General features: G+C 50.8%; 1 protein-coding gene across 2 annotated transcripts; it reads left to right on the top strand.

The window, feature by feature from the left end:
* Positions 1 to 23,463, top strand: LOC105484828 (solute carrier family 41 member 1). 2 transcript variants are annotated; one of them, XM_011746868.2, is made up of 11 exons: positions 1 to 98; positions 2,697 to 3,714; positions 11,380 to 11,487; positions 12,608 to 12,679; positions 13,337 to 13,481; positions 13,622 to 13,768; positions 14,386 to 14,533; positions 15,444 to 15,523; positions 16,966 to 17,100; positions 17,425 to 17,573; positions 20,863 to 23,463. In XM_011746868.2, the coding sequence occupies exons 2-11, from the start codon at positions 3,343 to 3,345 to the stop codon at positions 21,046 to 21,048; spliced, it is 1,542 nt and encodes a 513-aa protein (XP_011745170.1). In that variant the 5' UTR covers positions 1 to 98; positions 2,697 to 3,342; the 3' UTR covers positions 21,049 to 23,463. The 2 variants fall into 2 exon arrangements, with proteins under 2 accessions (XP_011745170.1, XP_011745169.1); XM_011746867.2 differs by lacking the exon at positions 1 to 98 and adding an exon at positions 590 to 982.
* The last annotated feature ends 2,245 nt before the right edge of the window (positions 23,464 to 25,708 follow it).

The raw sequence follows: 25,708 nt of genomic DNA, 5'->3' as shown, positions 1-25,708 counted from the left end.
CCGGATTCGTCAGGGGTGAGCCATTTGCTCAAGGAACGCGGAATCTGGAGGGAGCTGAATGACGAGCTGGCGGGAGAGGAGCTGTGTCCAAGAGTAAGGTAGGGACTGTTCTGTCCGGGTACCGAGCGGGAGGAGGGAGCACGCGGATGGCTGCTTGAGCCCAGGGTCAGAGGTGGCTGGCTGGCTGGCTCCACAGGGACGTTTGCCGGTCTTCCCGAAGCCCAGAGGCTCCAAGGAAACATCCAGCGGCAGGAGAGGACGCGCACTGTCGCACACGCCTCTCAAAGGCCGCTGGGGCTCCGGCGCGGCGCAGCGGACCCGGGGGCGGTAGCACCACGCAGTGAGCTCGGGCAGCGGGTCAACCGGACCCCAGGCGGATGGGCGCTGGGACCCGCTCGCTCCAGGCGCGTAGAGCCGGCTCCCGGTTCCCGTCACTACTCTGACTGCGTTTCCCCGGCGCCCCGCCTCCAGGGCAGCAAGCGAAGGAAAGGGGCCGGGCCGAGGGTGATCCCGCCCCCTCCCCAGTCCCTGATTGGCTGCTGCTGTTGTCCATCCGAGAATCTATTTTTGATGGAGGGGGGTTGCCACCCAGTCTGCCCCAGATCACGTTTGCCACCGGCAGCCAACCAGTTGGGCCCAAGTCCGCGGGCAAGAAGCGATTGGGGGCGAGTGAGCTCGGCCCCCCGGTCCCCCGTCCGCGTGCCCCCCCGCCGGGCCTGAAGCGGTGTATCCTGCCCTCCCCGGTCACCTCCCACGCGTGGAAGCGGAGCGGCGGCCTCGCTGTAACGCAGAAGCGAAATGTAGCCAGCCGGGTGTCGCGGCTGGACGCTCGCCTTGGCTGGGGGTGTGGGGGGGGCACGCCGGGGGCCAAGGAGGACTGCCGAGGAGGAGTGATGAGAAGAGGGGGTACCCTGCACCCCCCGAGACCACGGGCCCCGTTGCCACTCGCCAGGCGCCCCCCTTCCTCCCAAGCGAGAGGCAGGTCAGTCCTGTGGGGTCCTGGGGCGGGGAGGGGGTGGTTGAGGGCGGGAGTCCTGGCGCGCAGCGCATTTGCTGAATCTGAGTGGTGGAGAGACTGAGGAGGCCACCCAGTTACTTTCTCTCCCTCCTCGGGGTTGGGGATACTAAAATGGGTCTTTTTTGTCCCCGCCTGGGAGGAGGGGATAGGGCGTCCTGGTTCACTTTTGCTTCTTTCGTCCCAGGGCCTTAGGCCCATCTGAAGTCTCTTTACTGGGGGAGTGGTGAGGGAGGACTGGCTTCCCCTCCTGCGAGCCCCCTCTCAGGTTCAGTGGCCTGCCAGGAACACAAGAGGGAGGCGGGGGTGTCAGCTTTTAGCGGACTCAGAAACTTTTCTGGCATAGGGGCCCTAGGACTCAGAGGTTTCCTCCTGGATCTCTGGTGAGGGAGTTTGAAAGAACCACAGTACTGTGTTTAAGGAGATTGAAAAAGGGAGCCCTGATGGGTGACTGAATTGATAGAGGAAACAGTTCTCCTGGCCAGTTCCTGGGGTTTGATACCGCCTTTCCTAAACTGAAGTTGACTAATTGTGTGTGTTTGGAATACTTAAGGACCTGTTCCTCTTACCTGGTGGAACTCTCTTTAAATTTATTTTTTACGAATAAGAGTTCTTCTGGTGAAATGGAATAGGATGAGAGTCCATGAGGAATTAGGAAGCCTGGGGATTCCTTTAGGCAAAGAGAAGTGGAGCCATTACAGCTAAAGAGATGCATTTGGAGCAAGTGCATATTGGCTTAGGGTGCTTTGGTTTTTGTTTGGGGTTTTTTTTTTTATTGCTACTTTTGTTTTTTTGTTTTTGTTTCTAAGAATTCCACTATATCCAACTCTCAGTAACCCTGGGGAACAGGAGGAGCCTAATTAACTGAAATGCGTGGGTAATAAGCAATCATTTTATGCTCTGTCCCTTCTAACTGAGATAACTCCGTTGTCCTATCTGACAAGCTCACAGGGCCAAGAGCAGGGGGAGAGGGGGAGAGACAGAGGCCTGGATCCGAGTCAGCTGTCTGAGCTCTTTGTAACACTGTTGACTCTCAAGGGCAGGAGTGGGTAGGCCTCTGGCTCTTGGCCTTGGTCTGGCAGGCTTGCCCCACTGCCCAGGGAGTCCTCCTAGCTTTGTTTTGTTTTCTCAGAAGCTAGAGCGTTCTGGGGTCTGGGGGACTTCACGCAGCAATCAGTTTCTCCCTGTTTCTTTGCCCTGTGTGACTGTCTTTCTGTTGCTGTCTTGTGATGATAAGCAGTCACTTTATACAGGGGTGGCTTGTGGCAGGGAGTTTGTGACTGAATTTATAACTGAACCCCACTTAAATAATGGAGGGGCATTCAAGAAGGGGTCTTGCTGAGGACATACCTACCCACCCCCAGTTGCTGAGGAAACAATGCAGAGGGCACTTGCATGGCATCTTCCCAATCCCAGGCTGGTCACATCTCGTTGCTGGTGACCATGGTGGTGATCCCCCAGGAGGGTTGCTGGTGGGGAGGATGGCAGGGATAGCTCCTGCTGAGCCTCCAGATGGAGCAGTGCAGGACTAAGTAATTTTTGCGAAAAAAGGGAGGCAAATAGCAAACTCTATAACTATATGACGAACTCCTAACTGCCTTGGGGGGAAATTCTCCCAGTAGGAGCTGTCCTTTGCTGTAACGTAATGTTCTTTTTCTTTTCTTTCTCCTTCCCACATAAGGTGTTCCACACTGATTCTTGTGACTTTAAGGACCAGGGATTTGAAGAGGTATTAGCTCTTCCCAGGAAGAGAGGAAGTTTCTGGAAGAGAAGGAAAAGACAGCAGATGCTGCACTGGGACCAGCAGAGCCTAAGGAGCTGTGGGAAGCTGACAGAGCCCAGCCAAAGCAGTGGGAAGAAGCCACAGTCCCAGGCCGGCACTGTGTTCTGAAAGATTTGAACTCAAGCTGCTTTTCAAGGAGGAGGGGCCCCTTCAGAGGGCGCCCCAGACTTTGGTTGAGCTCTTCTACTCTGGATGCCCCCTACTCCCAGGAGCCTGCTGCTGAGAACCAAAGAAGATAAGAGGACAGATACATTTTCTTCAAGCACAGAGCTGGTGGGTTGGAGTCAGGCATCTGCACCCCTAGTGGCTGTCTGGTGAGGAGTTTCTTGTTTCTGCCCAGCTTGCGGCTTCAGTGCTTGATGGGGCTGCCTGTTGGTGGATCAGTTTTTGCAGTGCCTGGTAGGAGTGGAGAGCCGTGGGAAGAGGTCCCGCGGCGCCCAAGCCTGGGTTCACCCCAAGACTAAGTTCTTTCCCAAGTTAGAGAAGGAGAGAGAAAGCAAAAAGAAGAGAGGAAAGTTCTCCCTTCCCCTCCTCCCTGCCTGTCATGTCCTCTAAGCCAGAGCCGAAGGACGTCCACCAACTGAACGGGACTGGCCCTTCTGCCTCTCCCTGCTCTTCAGATGGCCCAGGGAGAGAGCCCTTGGCTGGGACCTCAGAGTTCCTGGGGCCTGATGGGGCTGGGGTAGAGGTGGTGATTGAGTCTCGGGCCAACGCCAAGGGGGTTCGGGAGGAGGACGCCCTGCTGGAGAACGGGAGCCAGAGCAACGAAAGTGACGACGTCAGCACAGACCGTGGCCCTGCGCCACCCTCCCCACTCAAGGAGACCTCCTTTTCCATTGGGCTGCAAGTGCTGTTTCCATTCCTTCTGGCAGGCTTTGGGACCGTGGCTGCTGGCATGGTGTTGGACATCGTGCAGGTAGGACCTGAGTAGGGCAGCTCTTGACTGTGAGCCCAGGGCCACCTTTGCCTGCTGGGAAACTTTTAACTTCCTCTCTACCTCCCTGTCAGAAGTGGCTGCTGCTTCCTAGAATACTGTTTCCCTTTGGATCATGTCCTTGGTTTCTTCTTAGTCTAGTTCCTTCCTACAGAAACCTCAAGGAAGCCGAGTAGCCCCGGGGAGGCAGTCAGGGCAGTATTGCTAAATAGAAACAGAATTGGCTCCAGAGCTCAGGCTTGGGAGAGGAGAGATGGAACAGGGTCGTTGCTTGCCATCTCTCCCAAGCATTCCTGCCGAGACCAGCTCAGTAGGAGACATTTACAAGGGTCTCCTCTTTATGCCTTTTCTCCCCTGCATTTGTGGTTTCAAGGATACCCATAATAGAAAGCTCAGTTTCAAGCCTCTCCTCCATCCCCCTACTGGGCAGGAATTTGTTCAGCTGCCAAGAGGGTCTCAAATTAAGTGGGAAGGCTCTTGAAGGCATTTTGCTTTGCTTATCTTCCTGTAACCTTGGCATAATCCCCTTGGGGAGGGGGGGTGGACACTTGCTGTCTGATGCATGATTCGGAGATTTGGTGTAACAAGACCCAAAAGCACTAATTATCTGCTGTAAATGGGGACAAAATGTAACTAGGCCTGGGCAGAACTGTCTCTCCTCTTTGCTCCTTACCTGTCATTCTGAACCTGCCCTGGGCAAAGAGGGTTCTTTTTGAGGACATTGGGTAGAATGAAGTATGAGAGTCGGAGGGACCTGGAAGCTAAGAGCCAGAGACGTGCTATGTTAATTTATTGTGAGTCAGGACTTATAAAGAACCTCCAGGTCCAAGAGATAAAGTTTTGTTTTTCGATGAAAGTCTTTTAGGCACAGTGTGGCACACCAAACTTTTTGAAGGTGCTGGGTTTATCTAAGTAATTCAGCAATGTGTATCAAATTCCTGCTAAAGGCCGGGCGCGGTGGCTCAAGCCTGTAATCCCAGCACTTTGGGAGGCCGAGGCGGGCGGATCACAAGGTCAGGAGATCGAGACCACAGTGAAACCCCGTCTCTACTAAAAATACAAAAAATTAGCTGGGCACGGTGGCGGGCGCCTGTAGTCCCAGCTACTCAGGAGGCTGAGGCAGGAGAATGGCGGGAACCCGGGAGGCGGAGCTTGCAGTGAGCCGAGATCGCGCCACTGCACTCCAGCCTGGGCAACAGCGTGAGACTCCGTCTCAAAAAAAAAAAAAACAAATTCCTGCTAAATGCTGGCCTCTGTCCTAGGTACTCAGAGAAATATTAATACTGAGGCAGAAGGAGATCTGGCTTTTGCTTTTTGGGACCCCCAGTGTTCCCTGACTATGATATCTCCCAGAAGGACACGAAGCTTAGCGTCACCTTCCCTGTGCCAAGCCAACCCTACAGACCATAGCGATATAGAGTCCTGCTGGTAGGTCTCGCCATGCCTGTGTCCCGGGAGACTGAAGATGGTTGGTTCTTGATAGTGTGTGCACATGGAGTACTTTGACTTGAGCCCTTCAGGGGAACCCTGAACCGTTGATTGCTCATGAGAATGATGTTTAAGTCATGCCGAAGTGCCTTGCACTGCCTCCCCTTTCCCCAAACCTGTTACCTTGAAGATTATTCCTGCATGGAGGTTGGGAAGCCAGGCTGGAGCTTTGGGTTCCTCCCCCTAGTGGCTGTTCCTCCCCCTAGGGCAGTGACTGGGACAGTAGGAGGAGGAGAAAGAGACTAGGGTAACATTTTTCTCCACCTCTTCTATTCTTTTCCTGTGGTCTCAGTTCTCATTCTTGAAGTTTTTGCATTCTGGTTTGATACCTACAAAGGGGTGCAGAACCAACGTCCAGACGTGAACTGAAGAGGGTTGTCTTATTTTCTGGATAATAATAATGGTAGTGGGGAAGCATTTGGGGGGCTCTTCTGAAGGCCCATGAGGTAGGATCCATAATCATCTCCATTTTGTAGGTAGGGAACCTGTAGCTTAGAGGGATTAGGTAACTTGTCCCTGGTCATCTGACCCCAGAGCCCACACCACTAACCCCTGTGGCCTTCACCATGGCCATGGTTCACCAGTTGGTTAAAAACTCGGAGAAGGGGCCAAGTGCAGTGGCTCATGCCTGTAATCCCAGCACTTCGGGAGGCCGAGGCAGGCAGAAAGTGCCCCAAGACCCTGGGGCCATCTGGAGAAGCTGGCTATGGAGTGTCCCCAGTGTCTTGGAGCAACTGAGCAGGAGTCCGTGTTGGCCATGGTTCAGATGTCTCCTTGGTCCAGGGCCCCCATCTTTCCTTGCTGCTACAGAAAACTTGCTTTCTCTTTCACCAACGTGATGCAAAAAAAAAATTAAATTGTAATTTTAATTTAAAAGAAAAAGAAAACCCACTCTCTTCCTAGAAGGCTCATTTCTCTCCTCCTCTTATCTGCCCTCTGGTAAATGTGCACAGCAGCATCTGCAGTGAATTAAGGGGCTGGTACTGGCCCAAAGTAGGAAAAGAATAAATGGACGTCCATCTGCTCTAACTTCCCAACCATGGCTGAAAGTTCCTGCAGCATCTGGAAGGGAAGCAGGCTGGGGCCTGGTGTTGGCTTCTGAAGGGGGTTGGGATATGGGAGCCTCCTCACTGCAGGAGCCTTGTGCCCATCTGCCCAGTTTGGTCCTAGGCTGCTCCGGACGTCTCACTCCCTTTATCTGTCAGCCTTTGTGAGGGATGGGGTGGCAGGAAGTAGTGTGCCCATCTGCACTTTAATTCCCAGCTCGATTAAGATGGGTCCTTATTTTAGCTCACTACTCACCTGCTAAGGATCTCGAACAAAGCAGACTCTGCTGTGTATACAGAAGTCTACAGCAATGAAAGTGGATGGCAAGCGTGGCCTTGGGGAAGTAGAGTGGGAATGAAGTATTCCTCCTGGACCTGGCCTGCTCCTGTGGTCGCAGCATCCCTAGGCGGGACACTCATACTTGCTTCACTTGACTACCCCTTCTGCTTTTCCCATCTCTGTCCCCTGCCTGCTGTCAGGGACCCATTTGCTTTCCTCCTGCTTTGTACCGCACCGTATATCCAGGTGTTGCCCTAAAGCCCTTTCCTGGACACCTAGAGGATGCCTCTTGGAAGAGCCTCAGACAGGTGAAGCCTGGGGTTACTGCAATCTCATCTGACCCAGTCCTTACCCTAAAAGATCAGCTCCAACCCAGCTTCTCCCACAGGAGCCGATTCTCCCACAGCCTGGAGCCTAAAGCTTGTATCTGGGAATTTAAGTCTTCTTAATGTCTTGATTCCTGGCTCTGACTTTCTTCCCTGCTGCTACCCTCCTGAGGTGGCTCAGGCCAGAACCCTTGAAGGCAGTTCGGGGTCAGTGTATGAGCTTGGAGTAGGTGAGGGATGGAAGAGGCGCATTGGAAGGGCAAGGAAGAGGTACTGGCAGGACCACCAAGGATCGAGACTTGCGATTGCTGTGCCTCAGGATTTGTTTTGGCTATGGGGGAGGCAGTCTCTTCCCTCACCTCCAGAATACCAGGGATCCATGAGCCCCTCACCCCAAGGTTAGAGAAGGAAAGAGATGAGGGGCTGCATTTCTGAGAAGCAGTTAAAATTTAGATGTTCCCCTCACCCCCAAGCAGGGCAGCACTTCCCGGAACGTGCCCTTTTTCATCCCCGTCAGAGCAGGAAGGCGTGGGTGGCTGCTTGGCGGACGGGTGTGACTTCAGGGGCAGATACTCCCAGCCTGGATGAACAGGATGGGGCTGAATTTGGCCAAAGGAGGAAGAAGAGCTACTTACTGTCTGCCCCTGCCACATCCTGCCTACTCCTAACCTCAGGGCCACCCTGATTCCTGGGCTGGTTCCACATCTCCAGCCTCCAGCATCTCTTCCCAGAGTCCTATGCGTGCCCATGTGTCAGAGGCTTTCTGCCTGAGCTGCAACTTTGAGAGGGTTTGTGGATGAAGAAAGTATGTGTGCAGGAATTGGCTTCTGTGACCCAAGTGCCAACTCGGGGCTTTGCTGGCCCAGGGTCAGGTAGTGTGAGGTTCCAGGCTATATTCTGTAAGAGTCAGGAAGACTTTTGCACAGGGGCTCTTACTGTGACTGCTCCCTCTCATTGCCTGTCTGTCTCTCATCCCATGCTCCTAAAACTCCGTACTTTGTAGGTCCTCCTATAGCTATAAGGAGAGAGTGCATTGTGCTGGGAGGTGGAGAGATTTGGGGGTGCTTATGGTAGCAACCAGAGGAACTTAGCTGAGCTTTATACATTTTTTGTTAAATAATAGTAAAAGCAAGCAATATTAGTTACAAACAGCTCAGAAAACATTGCTTGCATACATGTGGAGTCGTCTTCTGGGTTTTTTCTTTCTACGAGTACATATACATTAAAAAATATACCTACCTGCAGAAGTGAGATTTTCATGGAGCTGGCAGCTTGGCAGCAGGGTGGAGCCAGTGTTTTGGGGTGAAGATGAGATCTGAGGCTGTGCTCTGAGAGGAGCTTTGAAAGCCCACAAGGAAGGGGAGAAAAGGGGGATTTTTCCCCTCTCTGGAGCTGGTTTGGGAGGAAGCAGGAGGCGAAGCAGAGCAAGGCCGGACTGCAGGGAGCTGGAGCCTCAGTGGTATGTACCAGCCGTGTTCAAGAGTAATAGTCCCCAAGTTGCTCCAGGGCAGATGGAGCTCACTGGGGCTGCCTTCACTCTGGGGGGTCTGAGGGTGGGAAGGGATTTACCTCCCTTCAGTGTTTGGAGGGGGCTGGCTCATCCTGTGGCTGCCTGGAAGCCCAGTAACTGTTGTTGAGATGGGGGGCTGTCTCCTCCCCATTGTTAGTCCTTATGGTGGGGCTTCCCTAAGGAGAGTCCCAGGTCTTCGCCAGACCAGGAGCGCAGGCAAGCGTATGCTCCAGCCCCATTGAAATGAGCCCTTCCCCAGGGTCCTGTGAGGCCTCCCACCCCATCCACACAGAGAGAGCTCTGACAAGAAAAGAGAGGTTCTTGCCTTATAGGGCCACCCAGTACTCAGCTTCTCCTGGTCTCAAGCCCTAGCCCCACCCGCTCTGATAGCCTTGCTTTTTGGTTATTGTGGTAAAAAATATGTAACATAAAATTTACTGTCTTAACCCTTTTTAAGTGTGCTGTTCAATAGTACTAAGTATATTCACCTCGTTGTACAACAGATCTCCAGAACTTCTCATCTTCCCCAGCTGAAGCTCTATACCTATTAAAGACTCACTCTTTTCCCTGCTACCCCAGCCCCTTGTTTCCACCATTTTTCTTTCTGCCTCTATGAATTTGACTACTTAGGCTGGGCACGGTGCCTCATACCTGTAGTCCCAACACTTTGGAGGTCTAGGCGAGAGGATCCTTTGAGCCCAGGAGTTCGAGACCAGCCTGGGCAATATAGTGAAACCCCTGTCTCTACAAAAAATATAAAAATTAGCCAGGTGTGGTGGTGCATACCTGTAGTCCCAGCTACCCAAGAGACTGAGATGGGAGGATGGCTGGAGCCTGAAGCCGTGATTGCGCCATTGCACTCCAGCCTGGGCCACAGAGTGAGACTGTGTCTCAAAAAAAAGAAGTTGACTACTTTGGATACCTCAGATGAGTGGAATCATACAATGTTTTTTATGACTAGAGTAATGTCCTCAAGGTTCATCCATGTTATGGCATATGACAGGATATCCTTCCTTTTTAAGGCTGAGAAATATTCCATGGTATGTATGTACCACACTTTGCATATTTTGTGTATTCGTTCATTCCTTGATGGACATTTGGGTTGCTTCCACCTCTTGGTTATTGCATATAGTGCTACAATGAACATGGGCATACTAGTATATCTTCAAGACCTTGCTTTCTATTCTTTTGGATAAATATCCAGAAGTAGGATTGCTGGATCATGTGGTAGTTTTATTTTTAATTTTTTGAGGAACCACCATACTGTTTTTCATAGCAGTTGCACCATTTTATAGTCCCACCAAGAGTGCACAAGGGTTCCAATCTCCACATGCTTTTTTTTTCTCTTGAGACAGAGTCTTGCTCTGTCACCCAGGCTGGAGTGCAGTGGCACAGTCTCGGCTCACTGCAACCTCTGCCTCCCAGGTTCAAGCGATTCTCCTGCCTCAGCCTTTAAAGTAGCTGGGATTATAGGTGTGCGCACCACTCTCGGCTAATTTTTGTATTTTTAGTAAAAACAGGGTTTCACCATGTTTGCCAGGCTGGTCTCCAACTCCTGACCTCAAGTGATCCACACGCCTTGGCCTCCCAAGGTGCTGGGATTATAGGCGTGAGCCACCGCAACCGGCCACTGCTCATCTTTCACGACAGAGTGTGGGTGTTGGAAATGCCTTGAGAGACCATCTGACTGGTCCCTGAATTGAACATTTTTCAAGAGCTTGAGGCCCTTGTAACTTGTCTAAGGTGTCCAGCTGGTCTACGTGAGGAGGCATATTGGGGAGTAAGCAGGAGGCCCGTCCCTGCTGTCTCCTGTCGGAGACCCAAGGCTCTCGGTCCAGTGCCCTTGCCCAACATAGTCCTTGGCCTCCCAGCCATGATACCCATACCAACCCACATATATCCACCTGGCCTGCCTCTTCCTCCCTCTCCAAACCTGGAGGCTTTCCATTCTTAAAACAAATAAAGGAAACCACCTACCCGGTTAGGGCCAGGAAGGAAGACACAATCCTAACCTTTTTTGCAAGTCCTCAGTTTCAGTTGCAAGTAAAGTAGCTTTCAAATAGCCAGTCCTGGCTCCTGCAGTCTTCTTAGCACTAACTAGTAGAATACACTCTGGACCCCAGTTTCCTCATTCACAAAATAAGAATAAAATAGCCCCTACCTTATTGGGTTGTTAAGATAATTAAAAGAGAAATACATGGAGATCACTTAGCCTAGCACATAATCAGTCCTTAATAGATGTTAACCAAAGACTGGTAGGAGAGCCAGGATTGATTGTCTTGGGACTAGAACTCAGGTCTCCTGACTCCCGTCCAGGGCGCTTCCTACAGGAGTACACTTGCTTCTCCTAACTGAGAGACTGAGGAAGGTATGTGGGGTAAGGCAGTGCACAGAGGAATAAAAAGCCTCTTACAGGCCAGCATTCAGAGGTTTGGGGGCCACAATCTTAATTCAGAGCCTGTTCAGAAGGAGAGTTGCTGTGGCTGAGGCCCAAAGCCCTTGGAGATAGAAACCAAACAAACTCTCTAATCTCCCCAGCCTCGGCCCCAGCCCCGTGGAGCCCAACTCTCCACAGCTGAGACAACAGAGAAACTGGACTGAAAGCAAAGGGGCCAGGGATTGCAATTTGAGGGGGGATTGCAAAGGATTTCTAGGGTGGCAGGCAGCCCAGGGCAGCTCAGCTGTGTGGGTCCCCATTACCCTTCCCCACCCACCTCCAGGAAAGCAGACAGAGGAGGTAGTGCCAGACTGAGAGTCTCCCAACCGGCAGAGACCCTCTCCATCTCCCTGGTTCTGGGTAGCAGGAAGGGGGGTTGTGTTGTTTGAAGAACCATGGGCTTGGTTTCGTTCCAGGGTTCTTGGAGGAAAGGTGGCTAGCGTGCTCACTCCCTGCTGATTCTATTTCCTCCTCGAACCCCTGATCTCAGACTACCTGTTGAACCTCAATGCCCACCCTTTGGGGCACTGAAATTCCTGGGTTCTGTTTTCACCTTGTAGCACTGGGAAGTCTTCCAGAAGGTGACAGAGGTCTTCATCCTAGTGCCTGCGCTACTGGGGCTCAAAGGGAACCTGGAAATGACCCTGGCATCAAGGCTTTCCACTGCAGTGAGTGTCCTGGCTGGGAGGAGCGGGGCACAGAGAGGACTCTGGGCAGCACAGAGCCAGAGACTGGGAGAGGGCTATGGGCCCTTCTCCACTACCCAGTCCTGGAGTGTGGGACTGGGGTGGGAAGGGAGGGCCTGGCTGGGCAGGTGTAGGGAGATCCCAGGCTGGGTGTCCTGCTCCTGGGCAGGGGCTCCCTGCCCAAAGTGGTTCCCAGGCTTGGTTTCTGGATGTCCCAGCCACCCCTGGACTCCTGCCCCACCCCCTACCTCTCAACCACCTCGTGACTGTTTGTGCAGCTTTGACAGGCAGGCATCATGCTGGTTCCTCCACCCGCACAGATGGGGGCCTCCTCTGATCTCCAGCCCTGCTTTGCAGCTGGGCAGGAGCAGAGCCAGGCCCTCCCAGCACCCCCAGTCCCCCGGCCCTCCCATTCCCTTTACCCATGGCAGCTTGCTCTTCTTTAAGGGAACAGACAGAGAGGAACTGCTCGTCACTCCTACCTCCCGCAGTCTTGAGCCATGACATTCCGGGCCTGAACAGATATAGGGCCCTGGGTTGGAGGTGGGAGATGATAAAACTCAGGAGGCCTGGGATGTCCCTGCACAGCCAAGAGTCTAGAGAAGGTGAAAGAGAGAAGTGGCATCCAACTTAACCCACCCTGACTTGCCCTACCCAACTTCTGGCCCATGCCCCCCTCTCCTTCCCGAATACTCTTGGAGCCTCAGTCCTGCACCAGCAGCTGACCTTTCCTTCCTTGGGATAGCAGGCTGGCTTCAGAGTCAGGGACTGGGTTGTTCTGACCCATGCAGGAGTGGGCTGCCCAGATAAGCAGGGCAAAGAATGGAATTTGCCTCTGCTCAGCTGGTGTCCTGAGAGGAAGAGAGGCGACTGCCTAGGGGACCCCCCTCCCATCCCCTACCCAGCTGCAGGAGCTCAGCTTTAGCTCCTTCCCTCTTGCCTCAGTTTCTCTGATCCTGCTTCACCTTTCCAGGACTGTCAGGTCCTGCTCTCAGAGTCTTAGGCCACATGTACTGCCTCATGATCTAGGCAGGAGCCTAATGGATGGAACTTCAGGCCTTTTCCAGCCTGGAGCTCCAGCTCCTTGCCCTCCCTCTCTCAGGCCAACATCGGACACATGGACACACCCAAGGAGCTCTGGCGGATGATCACTGGGAACATGGCCCTCATCCAGGTAAGAAGGCAGGGACCAGAGAGGGTGGGCTAAGCTTCCCCTTAGTCAGGAATCTCTGAAAGGCTTAGGTCAGCCCCAGCAGGCTCCTGAGTAAGTCTCCAGTATCCCACTGAGCTGGCTTCCCCCAGAGTAGCTCTAGGAGATAACTAGGTTACCCAAGAAAATGCCCAAGATGAGGAGAGCCCAGCATCACCCATTCCAGTTCTCAGTTTCCGGTGGTGCAGGTGCCTTTGAGTCCCAGCAGATCCTGGCAATATGAGCAGACTCAGGAGTGACGAGATGTCCTGTGCCACTGCTGTTCCATCTCCCCCTGAGACCACACAGGTTCAGACCGGGAGCCTTCCCCCTTGAGGCCCAGGCCTTGACTCTGGGTGGAAGGCTCCGACTCTGTTGAACCTCACTCCCATCCCCAGAGGCACACTCCTTCAGCCAATAACACGTTCTGGGCTCCTGCAGAGTGCACTGCCCAGTACTAGTGTCTGGTGTGAACCTAAATAAATAAAGACATCCTTCCAGCCTGGGAGGACTGGACAGTGCAGTCCAGCCTGCCTCCTGGGGCTACTGCCATCCAGGAAGAGGTCTGCCCAGATGCTCATGACCTCAGCTTAGGAAGCCCACTGCTCTCAGGGCTTTCCAAGTTACCACTCCTGTCCCTAGGTGCAGGCCACGGTGGTGGGCTTCCTGGCGTCCATCGCAGCTGTCGTCTTTGGCTGGATCCCTGATGGCCACTTCAGTATTCCGCACGCCTTCCTGCTCTGTGCTAGCAGCGTGGCCACAGCCTTCATTGCCTCCCTGGTACTGGGTAAGGAAGGGAGGGCGTAGAGGAGCAAGGAGTGCCACCCCAGAGGTGTTGGCTGCACCTGGCACTCCACTCTGTCTTTTTGTTTGTTGAGACTCCTTTATCTCTTCTCACCCTGCCTGCCCCTCCCACTTCCTCACCAGGTATGATCATGATTGGAGTCATCATTGGCTCTCGCAAGATTGGGATCAACCCAGACAACGTGGCCACACCCATTGCTGCCAGCCTGGGCGACCTCATCACCTTGGCGCTGCTCTCAGGCATCAGCTGGGGACTCTACCTGGAACTGAGTGAGCCACCAAGAGTGTGGCTCGGGTGGAGTCCTGGGTGGGGTTGGGAGAGATGGTAGTAGTTTGGAAATGTGCAAGAGTTTCTTCTGTGTTCTTAAACTATTTGGTTTGAACACAGGTTGTAATAATTCCTGATCTTAGAGATGTGAAGCTAAGTACTGATCTCAAATGCAAGCAGGCATCAGGGTCGGGGAAAAGTATCAGAAGTATATTCCTGTTTGGTCATGCATATTCTTACTTCTCTTGGAGGGATGAGGTGGCAAGAGTAAAGGAAAGGAACAAGAGGCTGGGATCTGCTTGCAAAATGAAGAAACGGGTGGGAGATGGTGATTTCTGGGATCCGATCAAGAGACCGAGAGTGTCTGTCCTCTGGTCTCTGTCCCTAATTGGTTCAGTGCCTGGCTAGCTCTCTACCTTGGTTTCCCCATCCATAAAATGAAAAAGGCTGGTACCACCTACCTCCTGAGCTGCCAGTGAAGATCAAATGGGGTAGTGTGTTTACTGGCATTTAGTGTAGTCTTGCTATTGATCTGTTGGGACATTTTCAGGCTAAGCCAGGGAGAAACTTGGAGTAGGGAACCACAGTGCTTATCTCCCTCTCACCTCTGCCCTCTCAGATCACTGGCGATACATCTACCCACTGGTGTGTGCTTTCTTTGTGGCCCTGCTGCCTGTCTGGGTGGTGCTGGCCCGACGAAGCCCAGCCACGAGGGAGGTGTTGTACTCGGGCTGGGAGCCTGTTATCATTGCCATGGCCATCAGCAGGTAGGCTGGAGCCCTGAGTATCCACTCCTACCCCACTCCTACCCCACTCCCACCCTGCCACAGACTTCTTTTTAAACCCTGGAGAGAGGGGGTGGGGGTCAGACCCTAGAAATGTGTTCATTAGTGTATCAGTCACATGTCCTTCTGTTGAAAATGACAGAAACCATCTGAACTGGGTTTCATTCCAAGGCAGAATGTATTGGCCTGGAGAACCAAAAAGGCACAGCTGAATTCAGGGACATACCTAAGATCAGGGCCCCAGTACTCTGTGACTCTCCGCTCTGCTCTTCTCTGTCATGGCCTGCAGCCCAGGTTTATGCTTTTCTTATTCCTACCAATTCCAGTGGGAAGAGAGAGTCTTTCTCCCACCAGTGCCACAAAGTCCCAGTATAGAGTTCCACTGCTTCTCATCTGGTGACATGATTCTCTCCAAACCAGCCAGCGTGGCCTCGGGGCTGCAATCCTCTGATTGGATGGACGTGGAGCCTAGCCATCACTGAGGCATTGTCACCTGAGCCACAGTCACTGAGCTTGAGAGAGGTGGTTCCCTGAGGAGGAGCCCAGAGCTATCACCAGAAAGGGAAGTAAATGCTGAGTGGGCAGAACAACTGAGGTCCTCAGCGGCAGATAGTTCCACAGGCTGCTCCTCCAGCCAACTTAGAGGGCAGGTACAGGAGGTGGTTGCCTGACCCAGTACCACCAGCTTGTTCTGGAGTCACTGCCCAGTCAGAATGTTATGAGCAGCACCTAATCCTGTCAAGGGAGGAAAGGACTGGACGATGAGGAACTCCTGAGAGCCACGGTGCTTCCCTTCATCTCCAATGATAGGTGGGCCTGGACCTCTCATCCCAGAGACTAAGGCAGAACCCTTCAGTGGTCTTTGCGTCATTTTGTCTTTATGTCTCTATAGTGTGGGAGGCCTCATCTTGGACAAGACTGTCTCAGACCCCAACTTTGCGGGAATGGCTGTCTTCACGCCTGTGATTAATGGTGAGGTCTGGGCATCAGCTTTCGGAGGGCAGGGCTGGGGGAAGGAAAGGGACAGGAGAAGAGGCCTTAAGGGGTTGGTTTCTGTATCAGTCAGGGTTCCAGTAGACAAGAGAATCTCGCTCAGATGTTTCAAGACCTTAATGAAGGGACTGCTTACAGAGGTGGGAGCAGAGTAAAAGGACAGATAAGGGATGTTGAGGCACCCAGAGATTAGCAGCAATGGGAAGCCTCTAGTCCTAAAGGGTCAAGGGGAGTATCTTAGTCCATTATCTGTTGCTAGAACAGAATACTTGAAACTGGCTAATTTATAAAGAAAAGAGGTTTATTTGGCTTCCAGTTCTGGAAGCTGGGAAGTTCAAGATTGGGCAGCTGCTTCTCGTGAGGGCCTCATGCTGCATCCAGACATCCAAATGGAGAAACAGAAGGAAAACTGAGCATGTGCAAAATGGGCAAAACAAGAGAAGCAAACCTCGCTTTATGACAACCCACTCTCATGGGAACTATACCTTTCCCAAGAAAGACATTAGTCCGTCTTAATAACCTATTCAATCTTAAAGGCATCACCTCCCACCACCACATTTGGGGACCAAGCCTCAACATGAGTTTTGATGGGGACAAACTATATTCAAACCATAGTAAGGAGGGAACAGCATTATAGGAGCCCAGTGAAAGCTCTGTCTTTGCCCCCAGTGTGGGGAAGCCAATGCTGAAAAGCAGGGAGGGATTGGGAAAGACATACCTGATCTCTCTCTCCACCTGCCCTCTGGTCGCCTGCTGTTGCCTCCCACCGAACACACACAGTGGAAGCAGCCGGCAAGGGAGACTGGGTGATGCAGTCCATGGAGACCAGTCTCCCAGAGCTCAGAGCAAGACCGAGAAGAGCGGGGACCAGGTTGGGATGTGAGGGTAACAGAGAAATCGGCACAGGTCCTGGTGGAGTTACCAGTTTCCAGAGTTTGGAGCTCAAACCTGATCCTTGAAACTGGTTACCAGAGCCAGCATATGACCATAGGGTACCTGGGTCTGCTCAGAGTGTTGGAGAGCGGGTGAGGCAAGGCAGGGCTTCATCCCCTCAGCTGTGTAGGAAGGCAGGTGCCCATGCTGCACTGGTGGAGAAGTCAGGCTCTCTTGAGTCTGCAGATCTGCACGTATCCTTTCCAGCACTGTCACAGCTTTGCCAGGGGAACATGGAACTGCTGCATCTCCATAGAGGGGAGGATGAGGGAGGCTGGAAGATGCCCTGGAAGCAGGGGTCTTTGTCTGCCTTCTTAGTGTCTTACTCTTCTTTTGGGGACTGGTGAATGGGTGATGCCCACATAGACCCTAAATTAAGACAGAGGACAGTGCCTCTATAGATAAAACACAAAGAATGAGAAGATCATTTTGTTCCCACTCCTCCCCCTGACCTGTATCTGTGTCTAAGCCCATATCTGTCTCTGCAGGTGTTGGGGGCAATCTGGTGGCAGTGCAGGCCAGCCGCATCTCCACCTTCCTGCACATGAATGGAATGCCAGGAGAGAACTCTGAGCAAGCTCCTCGCCGCTGTCCCAGTCCTTGTACCACCTTCTTCAGCCCTGGTAACGGCAGATTCCCAGGCTCCCAGCCCTGGGGGGAGTGGGCCTACTGTTGATGAGCTTCACTTAAGAGACAGCTGGGGCCCAGATCCACAGGTTCTCCTTCTCTGCTGGGCTGTGCCAGCTGTTCTGAAGGGCAGAGCCCAGGCAGGAGGGCTGTCTTTTCCTAGAGCACCCTGGGGGTTGGAGACCACAGGATGGAGAAGTAGAGACATTCATCTGTCTGTTGCCCTGGGATATGGTGCAGTCCCTCCTGACTTTGAAAGACCTTCTGGGGCCAGGTCTTCTCCTCCCCTCCTCTTTACACCCTCTTTTCCCCAATTCCAGATGTGAATTCTCGCTCAGCCCGGGTCCTCTTCCTCCTCGTGGTCCCAGGACACCTGGTGTTCCTCTACACCATCAGCTGTATGCAGGGCGGGCACACCACCCTCACACTCATCTTCATCATCTTCTATATGACAGCTGCACTGCTCCAGGTACAAAGTGGCAAGAGCAGGGGCATGGGAAGGAACCAGGATGCCCTGCAGGGGTGGGAGAGGAGGCCAGACTTGGCCTCTTAGACACTCAACCTCCTATTTCTCTGTGTCGGGGCAGCTGATAAACACCGGACAAAGGTGCAGGAGAACAGATGGTAGTTCCAGTAGAGTCACCAACATGCTGTGTGACTTTTACCTTGTTCTTTTAGTTCTCTGATCCTCAGCAATACCTTTGTAAATTGAGAGGAATGGACCGGGGGTGGTAGTTTTCATGCAGGTGGTTGTAGGATGCTGAGCATGTGCGATTTGCGTGCCACCCCCACTGGCCGCAGAGTTCCATGTGGCTCTGTTTTGCATGCTAGTCTTTCTGAGAAATTCATTTGCATAAAGGGTCCCATAGCTTGAAAAACTGTCAAAACCACTGTACTAGATAATCTGTCGGATCCTGTCTAGCCTTGCCATTCCATGATACCATGACAATTGCCATTCCATGATACCATTGACAATTGCCATTCCATGATACCGTGACAGTTGCCATTCCATGATACCGTGACAATTGCCATTCCATGATACCGTGACAGTTGCCATTCCATGATACCGTGACACTTTCTCCCTTCTTGTATTATTACATTGTAAAAGCTTTTTATTTTGAAATCATTACAGATGTGTAAGAAGTTCTCAAAAAAAGGTTCAGAAATCCCATATACCATTACCCAATTTCTCCCCATGGGAAAATAACATTTTGCGTAACTTTAGGACAGTATCAAAATCAGGAAATTAGCATTGATGCGATCCACAGTGCTTATTCAGATCACACTGGTTTTACATGCACTCGTGTGTGTGTGTGTGTGTGTGTGTGTGTGTGTGTTCTATGCAGTTTTTATCACAAGTGGAGATTTGTGTGGCCACCACTATAACCAAAACACAGAAAACTGTTTCATCACCACAAGGCTCCCTTATGCTATCCCTTTACAGCTAGGTCCACCCTTATTATTACCTTTTAAATTTTTGTAAGTTTGATTTTTGAACAGTCACATAGGTCAAAAATGTTTTAGGGTTCATAGTGAAACCTCAGTGAAAAGTCTTCTTTTCTGTCCTCTTCTTCACAGCCGTCTGTTTTTCTCCTTCACAGACCATCAGTATTATCCCTTTGTTGTGTGTCCTTCAAACCTATTCTGTATTTATAAAAGTAAACGTATATTTTTCTTATTTCCCTCCTCTTTTTTACACACATGTGGTATACTGTACACAGTCTGCACCCTGCATTTTTCACTTAAGTTTATCTTTGAGATCGTTCCATATCAGTACATAAAGAGAACAACACCCTGACAACACCCTGATTTTCTTACAGCTCCATCATATTCTATGATACACAGACCATAATTTTATTTCGCCGGTGTATTGATTAACACCTGTCCCTCCAGCCCCCTCACCCCCAGCTTTAGAAAGGTTGTGTTCGGACATCTTGGCAGGGGCGGGGCTGAGAATCAGCCATATGCTGTTGCCCTGCAGCAGTTAGCCAAGCTGTCGCATTCCATTGCTACTGGGTTCCAGTGCAGCACGTGGTGGGAAGGTGGGGGTGGATATGCCAAGGGTCTGTGGTGGAGGTTTTCAGCTCATCTCTTGGCCTGGATTGGAAAGGATGAGCCTCGGTGCCATCACTCATGATGAATACCCTGGGAGACACTCTTGCCTCTGCTCTCCTCTCTAGATCTGTGGAGGGCCAGAGCGTGACACTTGATCCCCTGTAAAGGCTCTTATTGATCCCTTTGCCACCTCCTCCCAGCCGTGTGTCCTGGGGCCTGCTTGCGAGGCTGGAATGTGAGGACAGCTGCTACCATTCCCTTCCTAGGGCACGTCCCAAAGGCCTCCTGGCCATGCTCTGTATTTGGGACCCTTCTGCAGCTGCTGGAAAGGGTGTGAAGTTACGGAGGGCAGGGGAGCCGAGGCCGTGGTATCACAAGACAGCTGTGTGCAGGGCAGGCGAGAATGTGAAGAGTCACCTCTGGCTTCCTTGAAGAGAGGGCGGGATTCTCTCAGGCAGAGCCTAAAATTTTAAAAAAAGAGAGAGAGGACAGGAGAGCAACCAAGATTGCCTAAAGATAGATATCACTTCTGGCTTCCGGATCCCTTAAGGGCTGTGGTTCCCGCATCTGGATCCCTTAGGGCAGAATTTTCATACCACAGTATTTACACAGTATAGTCAGGGGTAAAACCTCCCAGATGACTGACTGTATTGGAGCTTAACCATCAGAAACTGTTTCATTCTCACGCAGATGCAGTCATTTAGGGGAGCCCAAATGTCAGGCACTGTGCAGATTCTAGGAGATTCAGGCCTGCCCCACCATGGTATTCTAGATCAAAGGCATCGCCAACTTAAAAGCACGTGTGAATCTTGTTAAATGCGGACTCTGACTCAGGAGGTCCAGAGATTCTGCATTTCTAACAAGCGCCCAGCTGTTGTTGATGCTGCTGGTCCTGGGCCCACTGGCAAGATTCTGGTCTGAGTCATTCTTAATTCTCTGTATGAATAGAAGGTAAGCAAGAGCACAGATACAAATCAAAGCCGCAGATCATGTCAAATGTGTTTTGAATTGGTATGCAGTGTCTGCTTTATATTAACATTGAGGTGACTTATTCACAATTCACCTTTATTAGGACTAATGTTAAAATAAACTTGCGTTCTTTGAGCCCAGAGAATGGAGAGGAAATGGAATGGAAAGCCACAACAACAGAATGAAAAGGGTCAGGAGGAAGCCAGCTTGGGATGATCGTCTGTTACTTAGACAACTGCCAGCAGCAGCTTCAAATACTGTCCTTATACCACTCTGCCCAGAGAAGATATCCCTTCAGGAAAAGCTGACTCCAACAGCCAGCCCCCTGCCAGGCTCCTGGAAAGGCCAACATGGCAGGAATTGGAGTGACCCCAGAATAAGGTGACCCAGAGTTAGAGGCAAGAGGGCTGAGTTCCTGCAACAGGTAGGATCTAGGTCAGGAAGCTCCTCGTTTGGTAAACTTGGGAGCAGAATATAACGCTGATGTGGGTGACCCTGGGCCGTAGCAGCATCTTCCTTTCTAAAGAGCTCTCATTGTGCCTGTTGTCTGCTCAAGGTGGTAATTGTTGGGTGGAGGAACACAGAGAGGTTGCTGGAGTGGAGAGAGGAAGATAAAAAGTAAGGACTGTGGCCATCCAAGCCTTGTGAGGCACTGAATGGGTCTGATCATGTGGCCTCTGGCTCCCCCTGGAGAGAGGGGATGGCTATAGGCTGGGCCCTTTTTGTCTTCCCAGGTGCTGATTCTCCTGTACATCGCAGACTGGATGGTGCACTGGATGTGGGGCCGGGGCCTGGACCCGGACAACTTCTCCATCCCATACTTGACTGCTCTGGGGGACCTGCTTGGCACTGGGCTCCTAGCACTCAGCTTCCATGTCCTCTGGCTCATAGGGGACCGAGACACGGATGTCGGGGACTAGCTTGGTCACTCAACCTTTTCCCCATCCCTCTGCACTTTCTATTTGAAATTTTTCTTTTGTTTCCCTGTCCGTACTCCACCCTACACTCCCACCTCTTTCTAGGACTTCACTTTGATACCAAATTCTCATTATTTTCAATGGGAATTTTTATACATTGAGCCAAGTTTGTATAGCAAGAATCCAGGAAAGACAGACGGCCTGAGATAAGCAGTACAAGTAGGTTTTTGAGACAATCACCAAGTGCAATTTCATGGTGGGTGCCTCCAGGTGATGTGGACTGGGGCAAGGGAGTTTTGTCTGGAATCTGGGGACATGGGGTTTGGCTTTAGCAACCTGTCTTGGCCCTAATGAGAAACCCTTTGTGAGTGGGCTCTGGGTTTTTGGTTTTGTTTTCTTTTTTATCTGTTTTGTTTTATTTTTGGTTGAACAGAGGGACAGAAGAATAAGTAACACTCCCAAACACAGACATACTTTTGTAGAAGTGGACCAGCTTCAAAGCTCTGGACGGGAGACAGCTGCTCCAGGCCCCTTGATCCCAGCTCTATTCTCTTGCCCTCTGGACCTAAGCCCTCCCACTCAGAAAGAGTAAGGTGGACTGACTTTTCAATGTGTGCACATGCCTCTTGTTCATTTACCTGATCAACATCAACAACCCCTCCCTCTGATCATTTCCAGTTGATTGTCATATTCAGGAAAAAATGGAACAGTGGACTCTTCTCTCTGTTGACCCATGTCCACCTATAGGTTCCCCAAAATCCACATTCTCCCTGGGCCCAGAGGACTGATTCTTTGTCTCTCTTCAACCTTCATCTGAAATTGTCTAAGCACTACCTTCCCCAGAGCTTGCCAGGTTGGGTTTTGAGATTAGGGACAGGTCATGGGTATGTGGAGAATTGTTTGGAGGTTGAGGACAACCACGGGTGTCTCATTGCTGCCGTTTCTCCTGAGAACATAATCACTTGATCACCTTGGACCCTGTCACTTCCTAAAATTACTCATTCTGTCATGCCATAGAAGTCAGTTTTCCTCTTTCTTGGCTTCTGCCCACAAACATTCACCAATCATTCATTCGCTCATTCAGCAAATATGCAGCCTCTGCAAGATGAGCTCTCCTGCAGGCAAGCATGGTCTGAAACATTCTTTAAGCAGTATTTATTGAGTGCCTACTATGTGTTAGGTACTGTACCAGGCACTGACAAGCCAGTGGTAAGGGAAACACAGCTCTAACCTCACCTCATTCTCCAGGTTACAAAGGCCATGTGCCCCTTTCAATCTGGCAGAGAAAGTTTCCTCGTTGTAAGTATTTGCATCTACTTCAAGCCAGATTCTTCTGCCTCTTTCTCCTTACTAGACCCCAACTCTGTGCAATGCTGACCACAGCTAGAGCCACCAGCCCCATTGGTCAACCAGTGTTTATTTCCCTAAACGACCCTTCCTCACATTCCCTTCCCTCCATCTCTCCTCACCAAGCACCCAAAAGATTTAGAACTAGCAGGGTGAACATCAACTGGTTGTTTCTACTTTTCTCTGCCTAGCACAGAATTGGGAGAAAGCTGGAGCCTCCATCTGCAGTCACACATGTACAGATCTGGGGATTTGGATGTAGGCTTTTTCTAACTTCTCTCTCAGAAGCTTCCACAGAAACCCTTCCATCTGTAGCCTCAAGGGCCCACCTCCAAGGGAAGGCTTAGGCAATGATCCTGTTTCTACCAAGACCACACCTTATCCCAGGAACTTGCCCTAGACCTCCAGAGACTATATTTTCTCTCTCTCCATTTCTACCCAGACCTCCAGGCTTCCTTCTGGAATCATAGAACCGTAGAATTGGAAGGAATTTTAGAGGTTATCTAGTTGGAGTTGTATCCAACAGAGTTCATTAACACCAGCCTGGGCTTGTTTTTCCTCCTCCCTCTGGACTTTTTTCATCTTTTCCTCCACTTCAAAAAACACTTGCACACAGATTCTTCTTGTACAGGCACCGAAACCAGCTCCTCTGCCCCTCAGGCTGTGTCCCTGTGATCTCCAGCCACCCCTGCCCCAGTCACTCGCCCCTTCCTCATCTCTGGAATTTGGCCAGGTAGTCCCAGAAGACTCTGGAGTGACCTCCTTTGCTTAAAAAGCAGACGGATAGGCATGCCCCAGGCCCTGAGTGTGTGAGCAGAGGAGGACTGGAGGGTGAGAGGGAAAGAAAATGAAGGTGACTTTCATGGAAGATTCATTTATTTTCCCCGATTGTACCAACTGCATGTATTTTTGGCCTGGCTGCAAGGAGCAATATTGGTTTACTCTCGTATCCTTAAAAAGTTACAGAACTGTGTCTTAAGAGAATTATTTATAGTTACTATAACTGAATTGACAAATGTCAACTTAACTGATAAATTATATTTGGTAAAATAAAGAGGACGTTTATTTAGATGGTTGGTGTTTCCTGTACGTCTCATCAAAAAGCAGCTTCAGCTGTTGTCTTGGGCTCCTCTGTAGGCCTTATCCTCTCCTCATTTAGGAGTAGAAAGGAGCCAAAGTGTGACAAGAAATGAAACATCTCGGCCGGGTGCAGTGGCTCACACCTGTAATCCCAGCACTCTGGGAGGCCGAGGTGGGCGGATCACAAGCTCAAGAGATCGAGCCCATCCTGGCCAACATAATGAAACCACGCCTCTACTAAAAATACAAAAATTAGCCAAGCATGGTGGCAGGTACCTGTAGTCCCAGCTACCCAGGAGGCTGAGGCAGGAGAACTGCTTGAGCCCGGGAGGTGGAGGTTGCAGTGAGCCAAGATCACGCCACTGCACTCCAGCCTGGCAACAGAGCAAGACTCCATCTCAATAAATAAATAAATAAATATCTCTAAAATGCAGAGATTGTGTGATAGAAAACACAGCATCACCAGACATCGTGTCTCATGTCTATAATCCCAGCACTTTGGGAGGCTGAGGGGTGGATCACCTGAGATCAGGAGTTCACGGCCAGCCTGGCCAACATGGTGAAACCCCATCTCTACTAAAAATACAAAAATCAGCTGGGCATGGTGGTGGGCGCCTGTAATCCCAGCTACTTGGGAGGCTGAGGCAGGAGAATCGCTTGAACCCAGGAGGTGGAGGTTGCAGTGAGCCAAGATCATGCCATTGCACTCCAGCCTGGGTGACAAGTGCAAAACTCCGCCTCAAAAAAAAAAAAAAAAAAGTCATTTATTGAGAAATTGGTGCACGGGGACACACTCGAGATGCTAGATGCAGGGTTCTTGCTCTCAAGGAGGTTGTACTCTGGTCTCAACATGTTAACTCAGCCTCTGCTGGGAGATTGTGCTACGGGTCCAAGCATTTATGGGTTAAGATTCTCTCCCTACAGAGGCTTACGATCTGGGTCAAAATATTATTGAGTATTTCCTGTGTGCCTTCACCGTGCACGTTGTAAGCCCTTAGAAACTTAAAATTGACTGACTGCAAAGGGTTTGGAGTCAGATGGGCCTGGGTTCAGATCCCAGCTCTTCTGCCTGTATTTGTATAACCCTAGGCAAATCATTCACCCTCTCTGAGCTTCAGTTTCCTCATCAGTACTAATACTTATTTCATAGGATAGTTATGAGACCTCAGTGAGATAATAAACATAAAGCACTAAGCTCCGTGCCTGGTATATGCTAAACCAAAAATCCTAATCAACACTACAGTGGGGAAGGGATGAAGGCCAGTGACTAGGTCATGTCAGTACGCTGGCCATGGGATAAATTCAGGGTGGATAAGGGAGCGGACCAATGAAAAATGCACCTGATCAAGTCTTGGGAGTTAGGGACATCTTGGAGGAGGCTGAGAATAGGAGTTAGCCTAGCAGAAAATAGGAAAGAGCCGTCCTGCAGAGGGAACAAGGAGCTGAGCAAGGAAGTGAGCCTGATGCCTTTGGGAACTGCAAATAGCTCTGTATGACTGGAGTTGGGAGCGCGGATGTTGATAGCACAACCTTATGAGACGCACGTATTTGTGACAAAGCAGTTTTTCTGAGATGGCAGATACAGAAAGGCAGAGTCAGAGCACAGCCCCACTGAGGTCTCTCGGACTACAAAGCCTGTGCCAGGAACCACTGCCCAACCAGGACATGCCCCCGTGGGATATGTCACAAAAGTATTGAGCAGATACTGGGTGCAGAATATTTGCCAGTCTCAAAAATCTGCCTTTTATCACAGCCTGTGCTCCAGTACTAACTCTTCAAAGCAATGTTAATAAGGCTATTAAAGGTTAATGGAAAGAGGATAATTGCTTGTTAATTATTATTTATATAGTGTTTCACTATATAGTATACTATATATATACTTTTAAATGATAGACTCATTTGTAACATCAATATTATCTCTAATAACGCTATGAGATAGATATTACTGCAATTTTACAAGAGAAAAACTGAGGCTCAGAGAAAAGTTAAAGGTCTTGCCCAAGGTCATATATTCACACCCAAGTTTCTTAGCCCAGTGCCTGCCTTCTATGCCTGGAGCCAGATGAAATGGCTGGCCATGGTGCCCCTTTATAAGGAACATAAAACATCACTAAAACGATCAGAAAAATGGGTGCCTGTTATCTCGGGCATATGAGACACTATACATGACTGCAAAATGTTAATTTTTTACTGAAATAGTATCTTCCAATGGACATTTAAAGTCATGCCTCCCAGG

The sequence above is a fragment of the Macaca nemestrina genome, chromosome 1 (genome assembly GCF_043159975.1).
Source record: "Macaca nemestrina isolate mMacNem1 chromosome 1, mMacNem.hap1, whole genome shotgun sequence".
NCBI lineage: Eukaryota > Metazoa > Chordata > Mammalia > Primates > Cercopithecidae > Macaca > Macaca nemestrina.
Note: the sequence above shows the minus strand (reverse complement) of the source record. Positions and strands in the feature narration are given on the sequence as shown.